General features: G+C 32.2%; 2 protein-coding genes across 6 annotated transcripts in view; one reads left to right on the top strand and one right to left on the bottom strand.

The window, feature by feature from the left end:
* LOC145968358 (cilia- and flagella-associated protein 298) overlaps positions 1-5705 on the top strand; it is a 55478-nt gene extending 49773 nt beyond the window's left edge. For all 3 annotated transcript variants that reach the window (XM_083093747.1, XM_083093746.1, XM_083093748.1), the window contains one exon: positions 1941-5705. In XM_083093747.1, the coding sequence (XP_082949873.1) occupies positions 1941-2051 (111 nt within the window). In that variant the 3' untranslated portion in view covers positions 2052-5705. The remainder of the gene's footprint in view (positions 1-1940) is intronic.
* On the bottom strand, positions 4467-20608 carry LOC145968356 (protein no-on-transient A). Of its 3 annotated transcripts, XR_014437723.1 has the most exons (14): positions 20273-20608; positions 18979-19158; positions 18666-18884; positions 18142-18443; positions 17585-17880; positions 17319-17509; positions 16630-16711; positions 15811-15830; positions 7743-7791; positions 7368-7443; positions 7097-7160; positions 6714-6779; positions 6364-6411; positions 4467-5986 (listed from the first exon to the last, which is right to left on the bottom strand). XR_014437723.1 is itself a non-coding variant. In XM_083093743.1 (9 exons), exons 1-9 carry the CDS (start codon positions 20507-20509, stop codon positions 12683-12685), a joined length of 1746 nt encoding a protein of 581 aa, XP_082949869.1. In that variant the 5' UTR covers positions 20510-20608; the 3' UTR covers positions 11511-12682. The 3 variants fall into 3 exon arrangements, 2 of the variants coding, with proteins under 2 accessions (XP_082949869.1, XP_082949870.1); XM_083093743.1 differs by lacking the exons at positions 4467-5986; positions 6364-6411; positions 6714-6779; ... (1 more) ...; positions 7368-7443; positions 7743-7791 and adding an exon at positions 11511-12901; XM_083093744.1 differs by lacking the exons at positions 4467-5986; positions 6364-6411; positions 6714-6779; ... (2 more) ...; positions 7743-7791; positions 20273-20608 and adding exons at positions 11511-12901; positions 19950-20000.
* Between the last annotated feature and the right edge of the window lie 447 nt (positions 20609-21055).

Below are 21055 nucleotides of genomic sequence, written 5' to 3'. Positions count from 1 at the left end.
AGTTAAGTGCTCTCGACCACACTACCAGCGCATCCATCTATAAATAGCGACTCGGGATGCAGGGCGATATGGGTCGCACGGGACTGCGCGATAGACTGCGAGTCGCCGTCGCTTTTCTCCCACCATTTTCAACCACATACACCGAGAATAACTCGATTCATATCTACCATTCAAAAGGCCGCGAATCAAATTCCAAACTTGTATTCTTTGGCTTCCAAGTGGACGTTTACAACATGTTACGCGATGACGAATTTGTGTTCGTAATCCCTCTAAAGTGTATTTTTCCAACATTTCGCAGACATGTCAGAAAGTCATAAGTGACATTCGAAGCACGCGTATTCCGCGAAAGTTTGCGTTTCTTGAGAGAATAATGGAGCCACTCTGTTCTAACAAACGTCTACGAGCCATCCATCAAATTCTTGAAGAACTATTGCGACAATTTTATGTACTTTGTTTCGGTTATCTTTGTCAAGGAGAATAATAGCGAATAGTCTTCTATGCAAAGCGATGAGGAAAAGAAATGCAATCTGCGAAATAGATGAAAGAAAATGATATTTACAGATAAAAAATATCTATTCTTTTCTCTCGTAAAGTGAGAGATAGAAAATTGAATTCCTTCAGAATACTAATATATAATTTTCTCCTGCAAAAATCATATTTACGAGTATCTCTTTTTTGTTTTTCACATATCAAAATATAAACTTTACATTCCTCGCATAAAATTAAATATATTAAATTATTATATTAATTATTAAATTATTATATATTATATAAATTAAATATATTAAATTTTGTGAGTGAATTTTATATATCCTTTTTTATTCTTCAAACATATCGAGATATAATCAAACTTTATATTCCTTGCATGAAATTAAATAATTTTTTAATTTCTTTCGAGTAAATTTTACACTCGTATCTACTTTTTGTTCTCCAAGCATATCAAGATATAATCAAACTTTATATTCCTCGCGTGAAATTAAATAATTTTCTTAATTTATTTTGAGTAAATTTTATACTCGTACAGTTTTTATTTTCTCCAAGGATATCAAGATATATCAAACTTTATGATCTTCATATAAAATTAAATATATTAAATAATCCTCCTAATTTCTTTTGGGAAAAATTCTATAATTAAGTGTCATAGGAAGGTCTTTGCGTGAATATATCTTCTGGATATTATATATCATTAAAAAATGGAGTCATTTAATTTCATTAGAGATAAGAGACTAAAATCGAGGTAGAAAAAAAAGATTTTTTGATAATCGCGACCTTTTTTTTACTTCGAAACTTGGAAAAAACTTGTCCTGTAGAGCGAATTGCCAATTACTTCATTTAATTCGCTTACTTTACCTGACGCATGCACGTTTCCGTGCGACACGAGTTCGCACGTGTGCTTATAAGATCAATCATCAGACGACGTCGGTCGCCACGCGATTGAGAGAACCTGTGGTTTTGACATTTATAACGGAATGCGTGAGAGAAACGAAGCAAGGACGCGAACATCGATTCTGACCCAACAACCACCCAAGCCCCGCCTAACTTGCCCTTGCTTTCTCAGCCCTTCTCATGGTTTTCGAACAACGACAACTCCACGTTGCCGAATTCTCGCGGTCGCCTTGTCACGAATGCTCCGCGAGCTCGTATCAACCGAGGTATTAGGTATTAGGGTCATCCTATGTACGAGAGAACCAAGTTTGGGATATCAACGAAGCTTCGAATTCATAAAGTGAACTGATATGCGAGACTAGTTGGAATTAAGTTGAAAATGTAATAAATAGATGAATATACATGAGCATAATTTCTTAAATGAATTAGGAAATTTAATTAGCTACGAATTTTCTAGGGATGATTGCGATTGATTTTTTTTTTCAATTTGTGAAATAAATAAAAGTGAGGCGAAATAATAATTCCTCGTTAGTAAGCAAATTTTTCCCTTCCAGAAACTTGAGCAAGACGATGACGACGAGTATCTCGACTCCCCCTGGGCCGACAGTGGCAGTCTGAAGCGACACTTTCAAGGTCTGAATAATATTTCGTGGAGGCCACATTGAGAGCGATTCTCACGTCGCGTTTGCAAAGAAAAAAAAAAAACCAAGACGTTACAAGACTTGGCCTCGTCGACCGAGGAAGAGCCAAGTCGACTTTCTCTCTCAGGATCGACTAAAAAAAATCCACCCTCGCGATTCACGGAGTGAACCAGAGGCAACGCTCGGTGCAACTCGAATACACGGTGATTACAGAGGAAATCCCGCGACAAAAATCTGCCATTCTCTCTACTGTAAATCTATCCCCGACTACCAACACACTAATTAAAGAGACAGCGTCGATTACACAGATTATCACGATATTTTGCGACGAACTTTTTCGTACTCGATAACAGCTCAAAGTCGCATAAGTATGTATATCGCACTGATTCCGCGCTGCAGCTCGAGAGCATCAGAGATCTCTCCTCGAATACGCCGAAAAAGTTCTTCGTTTCTTCGCAATGTTTAAACGTTTGGCAAGCGGTGAGCCATTTATTCCGCGCGCCGGAATTGATTTACCTCGCACGATGCCTTCTTCGTAGCTTGTCCAGGTGCGGTCCGAAACCAGCTCGCGTGTATCTCGTGCCTATCGCATTCCGCAAACACGAAGAATCTGTCCTTACGTCATATATGCAGGCGCGTTCAGCGTTTCAGCTGTATATTTTTGAGCGATTTTCCACAATTGCGGCGGCGGCGGGGACGATCGTCCTGCCCGTCCCCGGAGGGGAAAGACAGATCTGTCATTTTGGGAGCGACGCAAGTCCGAAGACAAAGACTGCGGGATCCGCGCAATTTCTGAATAAAAAAATAAGAGACACAGAGAGTGAAAATTGTAAATGTTGAAAAAAATTTGTACACAATATACAGAGTAAAAGTTTAGAAAAAAATAGCAGATTATAAATCTGCCTCCCTACGAGTTTCCAGATTGACATACGTCGATAGAGTTACGGACTCGTGCTTCTCAAAACGACCGATACAGCTTCTTGCAACGAAAGTGCACTCCGAGTATAACGTGAACAAACGGCTCTCTCTCTCTTTTTCTCTCTCTGGTTCACTCAACGATACCGGACGTCCGAAAAACGCAAAGGAAGGAAAAAAAAAAAGGAAAAGGGTGCGCGGCGAGGATCAGCAAACTCGCAGCATCGCACACGCTATCTGTATATTAGGGTCACGAGTTATCTATGGACTAAAGGAACTTAATCAGTAAAACATTATGAGCTAAACTACCGTTAAACGTTACGAGTAATTTAATCGGGTAATTTTGCTTGCTGTGTGATCATGATGCGTCCACCCTCGTCTCACCCGTGCATCGTAGACACTCTTTATCAGGCCCACGACACACGCCACACGTCCGTTCCACTTTTATTAACTACCAACTTGGCGACACGCTTTTTTGCAAGTGTAAAATTTCGCGCGATTCGCAGGAGTCCACCCCCGCACCCCGTTGCGGCCTCGTCCATATATATATATGTATACTACGATCTCCACACGCACAAACTCCGACGTTTTTTCAGGTACCTGACTGACACACACGAAGAAACGTAGGTACCACTTTCTTCGCGAGCTTACATATACATATATATATGCGTTAAAAATCGATACGAGTAACACACAAAGCGAAGAAACGTACAGCAATATATACACATGGCGGAGAAGAGTAAATGTCAACGAGCCAACATCCAGATACCTGTTGTCCTTGGATGCAAAAACGAGAAGAGAGAAAAAAAAATAGTATCGAGAAAAGAAACGGATATGTCGTCACCTAAATTTTTTCGGTATCATTTGCACTTTTGACATTGCTGTATTTTTACAAGCCCGAGCTACTCAGTTTTGCACAAGTTTAAACGGATGGTTCTTCGAGGGAGCGAAACTTTGGGTTCAGTTTACGAATCTCGATCAATCGTAACGAGCTTCGAATTAAAAAAAAAAAAGAAAAAAGGAACGGCTTGTCTTATTATCGTCTCAATGTCAACCGCGAATATAATTAGTTGTACGCTGCATTATGATTTTCTAGAGCGCCAACGTCGCCTGGAATATCGACCAAACGTTTGCCGCATGGAAACTGACTCTAGGAATATATAACCGAGTATTATATTATATCCAACTATCTCGTTATGGCATTTGTATCGAAATGTTGAAACGCTTCGTTAAAAGAGATAAATTGTTTGCCAATTATTTAGTACGCTTGGAGCTCTTGAAGGCATTAATTTCCATGTGGCACCAAAATGGCCGAGATGTAAAAAGAAAAAAAATCACGTGTAATTAACGCTCAATATCGATTCACGTTTCCGGAATTCGTGCTATTTCTGCAATCATACACACACACACACATACACGACGCATAATATCACGAAAGGTACACATTACACACATCGATAATCTATGAAAAAGAAAAGATAATTAAATTGTTTTTATGGATTAAGAAACAAGTTGTCTGTGATCTACAATAATTAAAAGAATATTTAATAAATATTAACAGATACAAAAGTATAAAATGTCGATAAAGTAATGTTGAATGAATATATAAGAGGAAGAAAAATAATCGAACGATCAGATTTTATTGGTACAAGTTAAGCGCAGGTTTCTCAAGGCGTATTGGTAGAGCAATACGAGGTAGCAAGAGAGAAGTAAAATATCGTACGAGAAAATTTAAGTCGCTGCAAGAGAGAATTCTAGAAAAAAAAGAGGTATATTATATATATATAATTACAACAGAAAAATATAGAGACTTATACGATAGAGCACGCAACGTCAAAATACTTTAAATCGCTGTTGTTGATTTCCGCGAACTCTATATATGTACTAGAGAACGCGCTTTCCCACGTACTTCTTGTATGGAAAAAACGAGCCAAAAGAGGAAAAAGGTACGCTTCTATCCTTCAAGGATGCTGAAAGCTTCGTACCAGCTCTGTTAAAAATTTTAATTAGAGTGTTCGTTATAAGCCATATCTTTACAGAAGCTGAAGGAAAATTTATTAGAAAGTTATACCGATGAAGAGCCATCTCTTTTGACTCGTCTACCCACACACACACACTCACACACACACACAGTGCGCGTTCCAGTATATAAAGTTCAGTGATCTGTATTAATTCGCGAAAAGTAAAAGCAAGAGTGCGTGCTGCGTTCGGATAGTACCAATAAATAAATAAAAAAAAAAACATACATATATATATTATATGGCACTTGACCGTCGCGGCTAAAAGTACATAGGATTAGATAGATTTATAGAAGCGCAAAACACCAAAAATCGTTCCTTCCACCCGCTCCGGCCGTGTATTCGATTATCGATTTTAAATATATCGCATCTCATACATGAAGTCAAAACTCTGTGAAATTTAATAAAAGCGCACCTCGGAACTTGCAACTTGCATCGTAATTTAATTAAGATAAAAAAAAAAGAGAAAGAAGAGGAATTATATATAAATATATGGTAGCCCTGAATAACATCACCGAATAAGTTATTCGACACAGAGTGCGTTTGCGAAAGATCATTTTTGTACAGTTCTGGTACACATACACACGAGAAGAACGTGCAACATCGTCGTCTTTATATTTATGTACATTTCAATTATTATAAATTTTTCGATATTATTATCGAACTATGATCGATTTTGTGTGAAAGTGTATATGGCTTTTTCTGCGGTTAACAATAAAATGTTGTCAAAGCTTTTTTCACGATATACATTTTATTAGATTTTTCTTCTACCTCCCTCTTTTATCTTAAATTTTATCTTGTTGTATCAATTCCAATCTATACTTCCCTAAAATAATTATGCGTTGCGTTGGAACATGTGAATTAAATTGCATGGTAATTTGAAGATAAATATAATAGAATAAACTGGTTTTAACACATTATTATTATTAATAAAGAAATGCTTTTTATTCAGATATAAAAAAATTAGTATTATTTTTGAATTATTAGTTTCGTTCCCTTCGCCTCACTGCATCACTGTAACAAATACTGTAACAGACGGAAATTGATTATTTTTATAAAAAAAAATTTGCGATAAAAATTAAAACACTGTAGCAAATATCAGTATATGACGAATAGTTTCATCTTTTATTCAGGACTCTAGCCAATTCATCAGATTATTTACTACATAAAAGTTTCACTTGTATATATGTGATTTATTTAATTTATTTGTTTTTATAATTCAAAATATTATTAATAATTAATTTTAAAAATGATTTTGTTGTATAATTTAGTACTATATCATTAATAAAAAGTTAGTTATATAATATTCTTCACTCAATTCATACATTTTCTATCACGTCTGATCTTTTTATGTCAAATTTTTTATTGTTTATGCATTAAAAATAAGTACGAATAAACTTTACCTTTCTTTGGATTTGTTGACGAAAATATTTTCAAGTGCCTCGTAATCCCTGTAGGAAACATTTTAATTAAAAATCAGCAGTAAACAACCAATTAACGAGAAACAAAATATAATTCAAGACTTCAGTTAAAAGAATGTACACGTTGGAATTGGATTTTTGACATCAGGTTTCAGCCCCGAAAGAATATCATCATTGTAGTCTTGATATTTTATATGAATATATTGATAATATTATAATGTTAAATATTCTCTTTATATTTCTGTTTTTAGAATATGTATAATATGTATTATAAATTTAAAATATGTATAAACGTATTTTTTAAAATTAAATATTTCTGACAATATTCTCACCTTTAATTATAATTGATATGTTCCATGTATCACCTCAATTTGCGCTTTCTTCATTTCATTACGGACCTTTAATATAAAAATAAAGACTAATAAAGTTATGTAACATACGCGTAAATTATCGTATCGTAGATATAATCAAGACTTGCTTCAGTTATAAAAATGTACACGTTGGAATTAGATTTTTGACATCAGGTTTCAGCCCCGAAAGAATATCATCATTGTAGTCTTGATATTTTTTTTTATATAAATTGATAAAATTCTAATATTTAATATTCTTTATATCTATTTTCAGAAAATACATATATAACATGTATTATATATATTTAAAACATGTGTGAACTTTTTTTTATTTAATATTTTTAACCAATTTACTTAATGTTTACCTTTTAATTATAATTGATATGTCCCATGTATCACAATTTGCGTTCTTTCCTCTTCATTACGGACCTTCAATAATAAAGAATAGTAAAATTAACAAGATATACGTAATGTTACCATATTAATCATGTAAGCCATATTTCGACTCAGTACACGTTAGGACAATTATAAATCATTAGAATCATTCACAAAAAACTTTCATCATGACAAACAAATCAACAAAATAAAAAACAATAATGTATCTGTGTGTGTACATATATTCAAAATTTTACAAACCTTAAACATATACGAGCCAGGTATTACGTACTTCGTGTAATAACGTCAAGCATGGACGTTGTTTCAAGATATCAGACTGTAAATCGTAAAAAAAATATATTATCAGGTAAAAAATGTTTATCAATATTGATAAAATTTTTCAAACATGATCAGTACACATTGGAATCGTTTGTCACATATCTTCGAAATGAATTCACGTTATAATGTGCAAATATTATTAAGGACAAATCAATTAATGATATAGCAAAAATGATAACAAGTTTATGAATTTTAGATACATCTATGCAAGAGAAAAATTCAATCGCATGTAGATTGACATCTTTAATTGTGACCTGTTTAAGTTAATTAAATATGAGGAATAATATTGAAAAGTACCTATATTTCTGAGGGATCTTTTTTCTGTTCAACCAGCTGGTGCGCTAATCTGAAAACACATAACACTTGATAAATACAAGCTTGTTAAAAAATTTCATCCTTGATTTAGATTTTAAAAACTTGGACGTCCATAATAATTAATTCAGCCTATAAAACACGAAGTATAATTAACTTCAACTTATAAAACACGAAGTACATGTTGTTTGATGAACATCGATAGCATTATGTATTTTATGTCAAGATTTTAATGCAAGCATGATTTTTTAATTTTTTTTATGATTATGTATTTTATGTCAAGATTTGAAGGCAAGCATAATGATTTTTAACGCCAAGTAAAATGGCGATATTTGATTAAAAGTAACACTTGTAGTATATAAGCGTTTTAAATAAACTGTGTAAATATATATATGTGTGATTTCCGAAGGTTCGATGATATATATATTAATTTAAAACATATTAAAAATTTAATAAAATTATTTTTCAGATATAAAAACATTATACAAGTAGATTATAAAATTCATGTACTGTGCTGAAATGTGTTAAAATTAAAAGTATGACATTTAAAATATTTATAGATATGTCATTATTATGCAATCATCGTAAAAATTGTATAATATTAATTTAAAAAAAAAGTTATCATAATAGATAATTCCTAATTTGCTTCAAAATTATTTCAAGTTTCATTATTCGAAACAATCAAATTTTTAATGCATTCTAATATTCCGTAATACATATAACGTTGCAGTACACAAAAATATATACGTGCCTAAAAAGTTTCAAAAACTTCTTGCAAAACATTGTTTTTTTTTCACAATACGAAAAAGAAGAGGTATTGGTCGCAATTAACTTTGATTATGTTTGCGCTAGAAACATTATTTTGAAGAGATTATATAGTGTCATTAATTATGAAAAAAAAAATGTTATAAGATTTAGAAATTTTTAATATTAATATTAACAAATTTTAATATTAATATACTTTTTTATGATTGTGAAGTATTTTAGATCCCTCTGTATATAAATTTATATTATTATAAAGTATTTCTTTTATAGCTATAAAGCTGCATCATATCACAGGATTAGTGAATTACAGACATCTGCGTATTTCTCACATTTAGTTTCATCCAAGATATAATATCCATGTGTGCTAACAAAATGTTCCCTTCCCAAAAAAATCTTTTTATACAATCAAAGTCCACATTTTTTATTTCACGCGATTATTTTTTGATCACACATCGCTAGATAAAAAACCTAATTTTTGTAGAATCAATATAAAAATATGCACCACCTTATATTTCTTGTCACTCAAAGTGACATAAAAGTAAGAATTTGTTAAACTTGTTATCTATATCACAGCCTAGATTTCAATAGCTAAACCTAGACAACCTTTTACTAAAGTACGCGTCTACATATCATGGTTGTCGTAGGCAAAAAGTACCGTCTAGGCTGATCAAATGCTTAAATTTGTCACACATGTTTATTTAGAGTAAAATTTATTAAAATAAGATTTATTATTAAACGAGTTGGAGAGACAAAAGCATTTACGAAATGTATAAAATCATCTGTTTGAACAATATTAGTTGCACATTTGTTATCCTATTATATAAATTCCAATCAACTTTATCAGTACATAAAGTCTGTGTCAGCAAACGTTACAAAGTAATCCTCATATACATAGTCTGCTCACATAACATGTACGTGTTGTAAGGATCATGACAGAAATAATTGTGTTTAAAATATGGCTTGTATCAAGTAATCGATAAACGATTACTTTGTAATTTTTGCTAATGGTTCAACGTCCCACCCGAAGATTAAAGTAAAATTATGCATATAATATATAAATATAGATATAATAACAGTTTTACAAAATTTACTCACCTCGTTAACAGGTAGTTCATTGACTAGCAGTTTCGAGTAAGTAAGCTTATCTTGTGATTGCAGTCTCTTCTCCGTTAAAAAAAATTCTTGATTAATTATATTCAGTTCTAAATTAATATTTTGTCGCTATTAAATACTGGAACGTGAAAGATTCCTCAAAATAGAAAATGCTCTTTCTTTTCTTTTTATTCATAGTAATTCTTAAAGAATCAGGACATAAAATTGTTATAAATAATAGAAAATGGAAATTACATTGATTGAAAACTCTGGAATCATAGACATCTCAATATCACACAAATTTTTTTTATATTATAAAGAACATCCTTTTTTACTATTCATCGCATAAGAAAATTTATAACTTTATATAATTAAATAATCTTAAACTTTACATAATTAAATAATCCTTTAAAAATTTTTTTCATAATTGCAGAATCTTATTAAAATAACTTTATAAGTTTTGTCTCGATCGTATATTCGAAAATCTGTTTTAAAAAGACTCAGCTAGAGTATAAAATATTCTTTTTTATCACATTTTCTAATATTTAGTTTTTGTGAACTTATAATGCGCGAATCGGTTGGTTTAATAACAATAACTATAATTTATAATTTTTCGCACACAAATTGCACATGAAGTACAATTTTAAGCAATTTAAAATCTCTTAGATACACGTATATTAAAAAAAATAAATAAATAAATAATCATAACGTATACAAGAACTCTTTAGGAAATAAGTTTTTTTAAAAAATAATTTCAACTTGTAAAATCTGGCCTATAGGAGATATAGAAAATCGTTGAACTGAAAGTAAAAAAAACTGTAATCAGGTAATATTTTATATGTAATAGCACAAAAGATATAACTTGTATTTTATATATATATATATATATATATATATATATATATATATATATATATATATATATATATACATACATACATATACAGGGTGTCCCATTTTAAAAGTTCCACCCTCATAACTTTTTTAATTTTGATTGTAGAAAAAAATGTTTCAGACAAAAGTTATATGGCTTGAAGGGGGCCATCAGATGGTGGCAATGATTTGACCTTGGAGAGTCATTTGAAGGTCACGTGAAGGTCACCGTCAATTTCTTAAATGGAACTCTCTATTTTTTATTGCATATTCTTGTAGCTTATCTCGAGGGCTTTCCAAAATACTATAATAAAATATTTTTCCCTCAAGTACTTTTTGAGTTATAAGGCTTGAAGTCATTTATTAATTTTACATAAACCGTAAAATATCTTGTAAAATATTCATTTTTCGATTATCTTACCTTAATACTTTTATGTACAAAATAATGAGAGTAATCAATTGGTGTAAAGAAAATATACAGTTGTTTGTAAGAAAAAATATGGAATTGTTAATTGCAAATTACATATTTTTTCTTCAAAACAACTATGTTTTTTCTTTACACTAATTGATTGCTCTCATTATTTTGTACATAAAAGTATTAAGGTAAGATAATCGAAAAATGAATATTTTACAAGATATTTTACGGTTTATGTAAAATTAATAAATGATTTCAAGCCTTATAACTCAAAAAGTACTTGAGGGAAAAATATTTTATTATAGTGTTTTGGAAAGCCCTCGAGATAAGCTACAAGAATGTGCAATAAAAAATAGAGAGTTCCATTTAAGAAATTGACGGTGACCTTCACGTGACTTTCAAATGACTCTCCAAGGTCAAATCATTGTCACCATCTGATGGCCCCCTTCAAGCCATATAACTTTTGTCTGAAACATTTTTTTCTACAATCAAAATTAAAAAAGTTATGAGGGTGGAACTTTTAAAATGGGACACCCTGTATAAAATCAGTCACGTAAATTATATGAAAGAAGTAGAGTAATAGATTCAGTAATTAATATGTATATATGTAAATTTGTATATTATATACCTTTATTTTTAAAATCACGCCTCTAGATTAAGTTTTTTTTTCACAAAGTATTGAATATTATATTTGCAGATAGTACTGCGCGTATGTGTATATATGTGTATATATAATATCTTATACTAAAATAATCACTGATGAATATTTAAGAGCTGACAAATTTGCATATCATGATGCGACCATCATGCTCAACACACCTAGACAATGACATAATACTAAGTTCAGAATAAAGCAAATATATTGGTGCAGATCTTGTTTGGAAATATTTCATTCCAGTTATGACATCTGTCATCGCTTACATAATGAAAAATCTAGTGTAGTAAATGGTGTATTAAGAAAAAAAAAGCCATGTCATAAGACAAAAACAAAATATTATCTCTGTTATTCTAATATTATTTACATTTTCTAACAATCTCAAAATGAACCAAATCATCTCTTTGAATCTTACTTCATAATTAATTTATCTCATATTTGATGCATAAATATGAGATAAATTAACTATTATATAATAATTCGAATTGCCATGATTTTAATATTTATGATATATAGATTATATCTTCCTCATATTTATATACCATAAATATGAAATACATTAATTATGAAGTATAAGACTCAAATTTATAAATGTCATGATACGAGTTGAAGATGAAATTGCGAAAATAAATTGTGTCCAATAAAATAATGTACGTGAAATACTTCTATTGAATTAATGATATTTTGCACGGATCTCTCAGCGTAGAAACAGCAATTTGAAGCAGATTTCTAAGACGCATAACAAATCGATGGCGTTAATTCTCTTAATAATCCGATAGCATCATTATAGTTGATATCCAACGGGAGTACATGCTCGAGAAGAAATGTCATCTGGAGGACACAGAATCTGTCAAAGTATCAAAATACTATATAGCATCTAAATCCAAACTCTCACGCATCTCGAAACTTTGCAAATCGGGATATTTTATTCCGGATGATGTCCAAATATATCATTCTTATAAATCATATTCGATCTTCTACACTACTCCTTCTCTCCATTTCCTCTTTGGGTCATCAAGATAGACAAGTGATATAAAAGTGAGAGAAATGATTATAAAGGACATAGTACGATTTGCAGTGTCACTTCAGAAAATCAACGGACCAACATTCCGCATATCGCATTCCTTAATATCGTCGGCGTTTGTTAGGATAATCGTCCGGGCGATTTCGATCGTTTCCTTGCCAACGTCCACTACCACCACTACCACCACGGCTACCCATATTACCCATATCAACCCTCATGTCCATTAAATCCATTATCTGTCCGCGGTCATCGTTATAACCACCTCCCCCTCGACCACCGCGATCCATATTGTTATACGCATCCATGAAGGATTTCGGATCCTACAGGAATATTTATATAAAGAATAAGAATTTTTTTTTTTATGGGAGTTATTTTTCGGCAATTGTTTTTGTTGATAATTATTGATGAGAATGCCGTTCGCACATCACAGAGGAACGCACGATACGCGTGTGTGCGTGTGATTTGCGGATGTACCATAAGTACATTCCGTACGGTTCAGGGCGACCATCCATGTTTGACAGCAGCACAGGTCATCGTCAATTTTCGTCAAATCACATAGAAAAGAAAGGGGAAAACACAATGTTAGATTGCTGTTTGTGCGTTCATGGGCGCAGTGTACACTGCGCTAAATACAGCTCTTATTAATATAGGTTTTCTTTTTTTTTCTGGCGGATATACGTTCTGTGACATCGATTAATTATTAGACCAAGAGAATGCCCAACATAGACGGTAACTTTCGTTAGGGGTCAATATCAATGGGTCAATATCAAATAGCAGTGTGTAATCGTTTACTATCCTTCCATAGTTAAAGTCCTCAAAGTAACAATTTATCCTCTTAAACATGACTTCGACCCAAAAGTAAAAACTTGTATTTCGGACATGACAATAAATATAATCGCTCCGCGATTTTATTGCCTGTCAGCAAATTAAGAGTTTCAAATTACAGTTGAAGTATGATTAAGAAAGATAAATTAATCAATTGATATATTATTGCTATTTTTGTAATAATGCAACCGATATGTTTAATATGTATCAGAGATGCTATAAATTAGGCGACGATAAGATCCATTTCATTTTACATATCGCATAACGACGAGTAGAAATTGTCTATACGTTCCCCATATAAATGTACATAACATAGTACAAACATATGTTTGTACGCCTATATTCTATATGGTTAATCTAAGTGAAATTTTTCTCCCAGTCCCAATATTATAATAATTATTAAACAGTCACATAATCGTTGTATATTGGATAGAGAATTTAACAAGCTTATACTTCGTCATCAGCAGTTATGTCAAGAAATACATATAAAGATATGTCAGAATAAAAAGCGGTCAATTCATTGATTTATCGTCGTATGATAAGTCAATTTTACGTGTTAGGAGAACTTGAAAGTAATTTTCAGTGCTTAATAATAAAGTACTGACATTAAAAAGTTTATACGTTATCTTGAAGCTCCGAGCACAAACGCAAGCAGCAAAGAGGCGTGATCAGGGTCTCTGAGCAAACTTTTCTTTAGTTGTGCTCGTACTTTAGATACGTATTGTATTGTAAGTCAGTGTATTACGTATAAAATATTAATATTATAATATAAAACATGCACATATAAATGTGCATGGATATTAACATCTTGCACAAATAGTACCCCAAGTATTAAAGTTGTCCTATAAAGTTTAAAACAAATAGACAAAATTCAGATCAATCTAATTGGAGAATTTGCTAAGATATACGAGAATTTCCTGAGAGATATTTTCGTCTCAATAATATATTAATAAAACTATTTTGGTCTAAAAGTCTAGTTGGGCATTTCTTGGTCAATATATATACATAGCTACTATGGAACCGTATTATTTATAAATTTATGATTCATAAATTTTTTTTTCTGTCGTATCAATCTTTTCATAATTTATCACAGAAAGCATGATAAACGCCGCGATATCAAATTATCAACGTTTCATAAATGTTCCATAGTAAACGAAATTGATCTTAACGCTACAACAGAATAATAGATCACAGAGTCTCCTGTCTGCAATCACGTGGAGAGACCAATGTGTGGCAGTTATATTTGTAGATCTAAATAATTTTCATGAGTATGTACGAAGAGTTTAAGAAGTGTATTATCATAATGATAGGCATTAATTTATAATATGGCATTAGCTTATAAGTCAATTTCAAAAGATAAGAAATATCACCTAAAGTAAGCTCTTCTTTTGCGTCTATGTCCTAATTATATTATAATATCAATATCAATATATAGCGAAATCCCTGTCAAGTAAATTTTATTCATAAAATTGTCTAGATTAATTAATGGTTTTATTTTATCACTAATCCTAAGTAGCAGTAATGTTTGTAGAATAATAAAGACTTTTTATATAATTAATATATAATGCAGTTTATCAATTTATCCCAACGCTGCAGTAAAATTTAGATATTGCGCTGCTCGCATGCATAACGCGTTCAGCAATATATAATAAGAAAGTCAGAGACTTGAGAAAAACTTTCAGAATAAAATCATTGGCATTGCCATTTCCTATGGATGATTTCGCACCATAAAGTGAGCAATGGATTTTATAAATTGAGCATCTTAATTGTGCATTTTAAGATGCGAAACTAAATCATACTTATCGTTCGTAGAAATATCTCTCAGTCAGATATAGCAATAGGTTTAGATTTGTTTGCATACGGCAATAAATCGATTAATAACGAGTATTTTGAATATAATTAAAAGTCATTATTGACACTTCATGTAACACTGAAGTGTCGGTTTTCATTGTTAAGTATGTTATTATGCACATCATTGATTCCTCCACATGTTACAATTATCAGAAATTGATTTTTATTATACTTTATTATTTGATGAAAATTAAAATAATGAAAGAAGTATTTTATTAATTTTGCAGACATTAGAACTCTGATTATGTTGAAGAGCATGCTCAACTGGGTATAAAATACTAGGTATAATACTTTATTAACCCTCCTTATTTAACTTTATGGTGTTATCACATAAATATTTGCGTTTTGCAATAAATCATGCATGACGCAATATTCCACTCATTATAACGAATGAAGTTTGCGCAAAACGCATCAGAATATATTTCAAAGTTGCATCGCTCAAGAATGGAAAAAAAGAAAATGTCCATAGGAATGAGTCAAATCCCGCAAGAAAAAATAACTTAATACTAGAATAATAGATTAATGAAAGTAGTAAATAAAAGGGATACGTTACCACTGGCATGCCGCTTCCACCTGTAAGAAATAACAAATATATTATTAAAACGAGATGTAAAAATATAAAAAAACACTGAAAAAAGTTAATGATATACAATTACTAACAAGTTTATAAACTGTAATTAAAATTATATTTATCAGAGTGACTACTCAAATCTTGTAAAAAAATTTCATGAAAATTCCTTCATATTCTAACTATTTTTATTCAAAATTTCGAAATAAAGAGAATATTTCAGACTTTTTGATGCAACTTTTTAAAATAAATTTTTTTATCGCGTTTTCTAACATTTTTCATTTGTAGAAAAGGAAAACACAAAGCCTTTTAAGTTTCAAGTGTCAGATTTGTGAACGTATTGAAAAAAAATTGAATAATCTTCGTAAACACTTTTCGTTTATATATTTTTATTTTTTGTCATTAAAAATAACAATAAAGAATATATATTGCATATTCAATCATTTCGTCAAAATATAAACAGAAATAGATATATATTTATAATATTTTTTAAACATATAATTCATCTGGTTTGCTAACTATTTACGAAAGCAAAATTATCACAAAAGAATTTTTTTAAAAATTCTTTAACTCCCAATAAAATTCCAATGTTATTGTAATAACAATTCTAATGTTTCCATGTACAAAAGAAGTTTTCGATTTAAGTTTTCGATGTTTTATGTAGAAAAGAAGTTTTCGTTTTAGTTTTCGATGTTTTATCTGAGAATAGCCTCTATGCATATATATTTATAAAATTGTGTAGTTTAAATTATATATTTATATAGTTTTCAATGATTTCTTTTTATGTAAAAATTCATCGCTTACCATCAGGTTGACCATATCCATCACGATCATTGTTGCTAACAGAATCGTAATTTTTTCCACTTCCACTTCGGATTGCCTGCTCCTTTAATATAAAAAGAAATATATAAAGTCTATATAAGTAATTTAGATAATTAATCCAATTGTTATTTTTAAAAAACTATAGAACAGAAATAGCTATTTTAACTAGTTAAAAAAAAAAATGTAATGCATGTGGAAAGTCCAAAACTTTATTTAACACAAATTTATATATCAGTATGCTCTCTGCAATCTCTTTTGCTCTTAATCTCTTGAGATAGCATCTTAAATTCTGAAATAAATTAGTGTCGAACTTCTATAATATCGTCAATTAATAATATTGTCAATTCTGCAGAACATAGTTGTATCACAGATTCTCATGTTTCAAAGAAATGGCAACAGAAATTTTTGAACAACTCTGTTTACACATCTCCAAGAAATATTAAGGAATATTCAGGAATTTCATACTAATTTGTTTCAGAATTTGTTAATGTAATGTCTATTTATTAAATTTTAGAAGATTAAAAACTGTAAGGAAAAACTCAGAGGACATACTGATAAGCTTACATTAAATAAAGTGAATTAAACTTCTCACAGATGTATTTTTTCTCTGAATCCTTGCAAGTGATTATCCCTAATAATACCACAAGGGTATTAAAAATGTCTCAACAAACCTGCATAAACAAATTATTTTCTTGTTGACGCCTATGTAATTCCTCTTCTTGTCTCCTAATACGGATTGCCATCTCTTCTTGCTGACGACGTCTTAACTCTTCCTCGCGAGTCCTTTGCTCCTCAGCTTGTCGTTCTTTCATTTCCCATTCTCTTTTTTGTCTCTCACGATCCGCCTCGCGCATACGCAATTCTGTGACATAAAATACAATTATTATTATTATTGTAAAGATAACTTTATACATTATGTATGTATTAGAATACACACGTTCTCTCAAAAGTTCCGTCTCGTGTTCGTATCTGGCGAATTCCATCTGAGCTTCTAATTTCTCTTCTTCCATCGCCATTTCTCGTTTCAATGCTTCCTCTTTCTGCTTGTACAGTTCGTGTAATTGTTTCCACCGTGTACCATATTCATGCTCAAAGCTTCCTAATTGCGCAAAGCGCGGCCCAATCTCACGTGCTTTGAAAAATTCTGGATTCTTGCGTGGCAGATTCTTGTCAGGATAGCCATCCACGTCATCTTGTTGCTCAAACAGTTCCACGACCACTGGTCGAAGAGAACTGAAAATACAATAGAAGCAAGTTCTTTAAATTTAATTTTTTTATACCAATAATTACTTTGATAAATTTTAATAATTTTGTGTTTCACGCATCAGCACACAGCAAATTATAGATTTAATCAACCATGTTTCCTATGTGAAACTCTATTTTTCTATACCCCTAAATTGTTATTAGGCACTTGTTTGTAGATTACAATATACCAAACAAGCGTGGCGTTGGGGATTTGTTAAAGAAAATATGTCAAAGAATTTAATAACTTACGCCGTGACAAAGTAGCAACCTTCTGTACATTTCCTCAGAGCCAGCTGAGCAGATGGTTTTCGACAAAATTCGACAATTCCTTCACCGGTAGTTTTGCCTCTTTCATCAACTTTAACTATCGCACGTTCAATTTCGCCGAATACTCCAAAAGCTCTCTCGAGAAGTTCATTAGATGTCCAAGGTGTAAGATTTTTTACTTTAATTGTCGATGAATGAGGGGCGAAGCGTACTTTTAATGCCCGACCTTTACGCATTGTACCATCCAATTCCCTTTTTGCTGTGTCAGCATTTGCTTTATAATCCTGGAAACAAAAGAACGAATAATTAGTCTATAGCATACCTTTATGAAAAGCACAATATTTTATTTATAATAACATAATCATTGTAAAATTATACAGCCAGAAATTTTTATCATGGTACATCAAACGGTAATTATTATAATCATTTCATATTGTTGCAAGAGAAATTTATATAGTAATATAATTTAATAATATAGTAATTAAATATATAAAATTTATAATTACCATTCTGAGAAACGCAAAACTTTTCTCTTTATTTACAAATAGTTCCGAAATTTCCCCATATTTTTGGAACATGGTCTGTATTTCTTCTTCGGTTACATCGTTTGTTAAGTTTCCAATATACAAACGATTCCTACCGCTAAATTTCTTTTCTGTTGTATCCTGTGGAGGTAATTCATGAGTGGGTCCACCGATAGCCATGACTCGTTCCATCAATCGATCCTGAAAATAAAACATTTAACCAATAAAACATTTAACACTCATCTTGATAAAAGATACAAAAATAATATATAAATAATATTAGATATAAACTTACGTCTTGCGATCTATTGGCCATATTTCTGTCACCAGTACCACGACCACCACCTCTTGCACCTCCTCGCATTCCACCGCCACGGCCCATGCCCATACCCATACCCATACCACCACCCATTCCACCTATTCCTTCAGATATTGGGTTATCCATTCCTCCATCCATGGAATCGCTCATTTTCATCTATAATAAAATAATTGTTTCCATAAAACATAAAATTATAAAAACATATATAAATTAATATAAATTTTAAGATAGATTTTCCTTAATATCTTTTGTATACATATTTGCATATTTATTATCCTATTTTAAAATATGGATATGGGTACTATTTCTATTTATCAAAATATTCATTCATTTATCAAAATATAGAGAAAATCGACAAACATCAAAGATGTATTCTAAAGTTCATTCTAAGCAAAAAAATTTATATATAAGTTGGTCAATTCGATTTAGCTGTAGAGATATGAAGAATTTAATTTTTATCATTGATCTTATATAACAAGAATTAAATTCTTTATATCTCAATTGAATTGATCTAGAATGACTCTCTTTGCTTTGAATTCTGTCGGTTTTTTTGCAAAAAATACCTTATATATTCTATATTTAAAGTTTCTGATAATTAGCCATAGTTTAGATAATTAGCATTAACCTTTCATTGCATAATAAAGATATTTTATAATTATTATAACATCTTATATATACAAAACAAAGACACTTGTCTCAAGCTACTCGAGAAGCACGTGCAACGTGAAATTTTAGAAACACGAGGCGCCATTTTACACGCAAGGACGCCATTTTGTGTCTCCTTAGCCGATTGTAAAATCACATTACGAATGATTCACACTCTCAATTGCTTTTTCGTTATTTAAACATCTCTGAATTTAATGAGCTAATACGAATATGAAATTAATCGATCATAAATGCATATTAAACATCATACATTATATTGTTAAAAAGCACTATAATATTACATCGTTTCTCTTGCACGAGATACTTTTCGAGCTCATATGGCAAAGCCCAAGGGGAAAGAATTTCCCCTTCTGAATGAAATTTCTAGCATCGTACGAGGAAAATATCAGTGCAATTATATAATCCAGACTCTCGAGCATCATCCCTCGAAAGTCGGATAATGGACCGGCTCGTGGACGAATTACGCCTCACTTCAAGCGATAACAATGGCGTCGAGAAGACGTGGATTTTCCCATCCGAGAAAATGAGAAAAAAATCAGGAAAATATTACGATATTTTTGCGGGAAATTTTCAAAAAAAAAAAAAAAACAGGAAAAATAATTACCGTCTCGTTCCTGCCGCCGCCTCCCAAACCGCCACCCATTCCTCCGCCTCCACCGCCGCCGCCGCCTCCGCCACGGCTCGAGAAACGCGTGCCGCCCTTTCGGCCGCGAGGGCCGCGGTTGCCACCGCCGCCGCCGCCGCCTCCCGGTGGATTCCGCTCCCGCGGATTCTCGTTGCTGTTCTCAGCCGGCGCGTTCGCCGGCTCCGACTTGACGTTCGGGGTCTCCGTTCCGGCCATGGTCGTCCCGTCCGAGCGTCCTCTCCGCGATCGAAAGTTTTTGTGCGGAAGAAACGCACACCGCGGTGTCCGACAACGAAAAGGGAACGACGAGCGCCAGTCGCGACGATTAATACGGCTAGGCCTCGCTCCCCACCACCAGCGCCGCGGTGCATCACGGGACGCCGGACGCGGCGACGGGATTGGTCGGACGCCGGCGGGAGACGCGCGGCGATTGGCGGGATCGCCAGGCCAGCAGGGCTGCCACGTGTCGACACCGGACGTCGCTGCGCACTAGGGGAGAGTAGCCATGACAGCGGCCATCGGTTCGTACCGTGGTGGACAGAGGGCGCCACGTGCAACGTCCAAAGAAACTTATCTATCTATATATGTATGTGATATATGTTCTTCGTTTTTCGTTTAAAATTTGTAACGTTGCAGTTTGAAATTGCGTGGATTGATTAGTCTGATAAAGTGTCATTTTGTAAATTTGTTGTTTTTACGTTTTTTCTTCGATATTGGCATCGTTATCAGAGAAAACGACAAACGTTCTGCTTCTTATAATAT

This window comes from Camponotus vicinus, unplaced genomic scaffold (genome assembly GCF_025532165.1).
Source record: "Camponotus vicinus isolate PSW18456_S1 unplaced genomic scaffold, iyCamVici1.0 SCAF_3, whole genome shotgun sequence".
NCBI classification, from domain to species: Eukaryota; Metazoa; Arthropoda; class Insecta; order Hymenoptera; family Formicidae; genus Camponotus; species Camponotus vicinus.
Note: the sequence above shows the minus strand (reverse complement) of the source record. Positions and strands in the feature narration are given on the sequence as shown.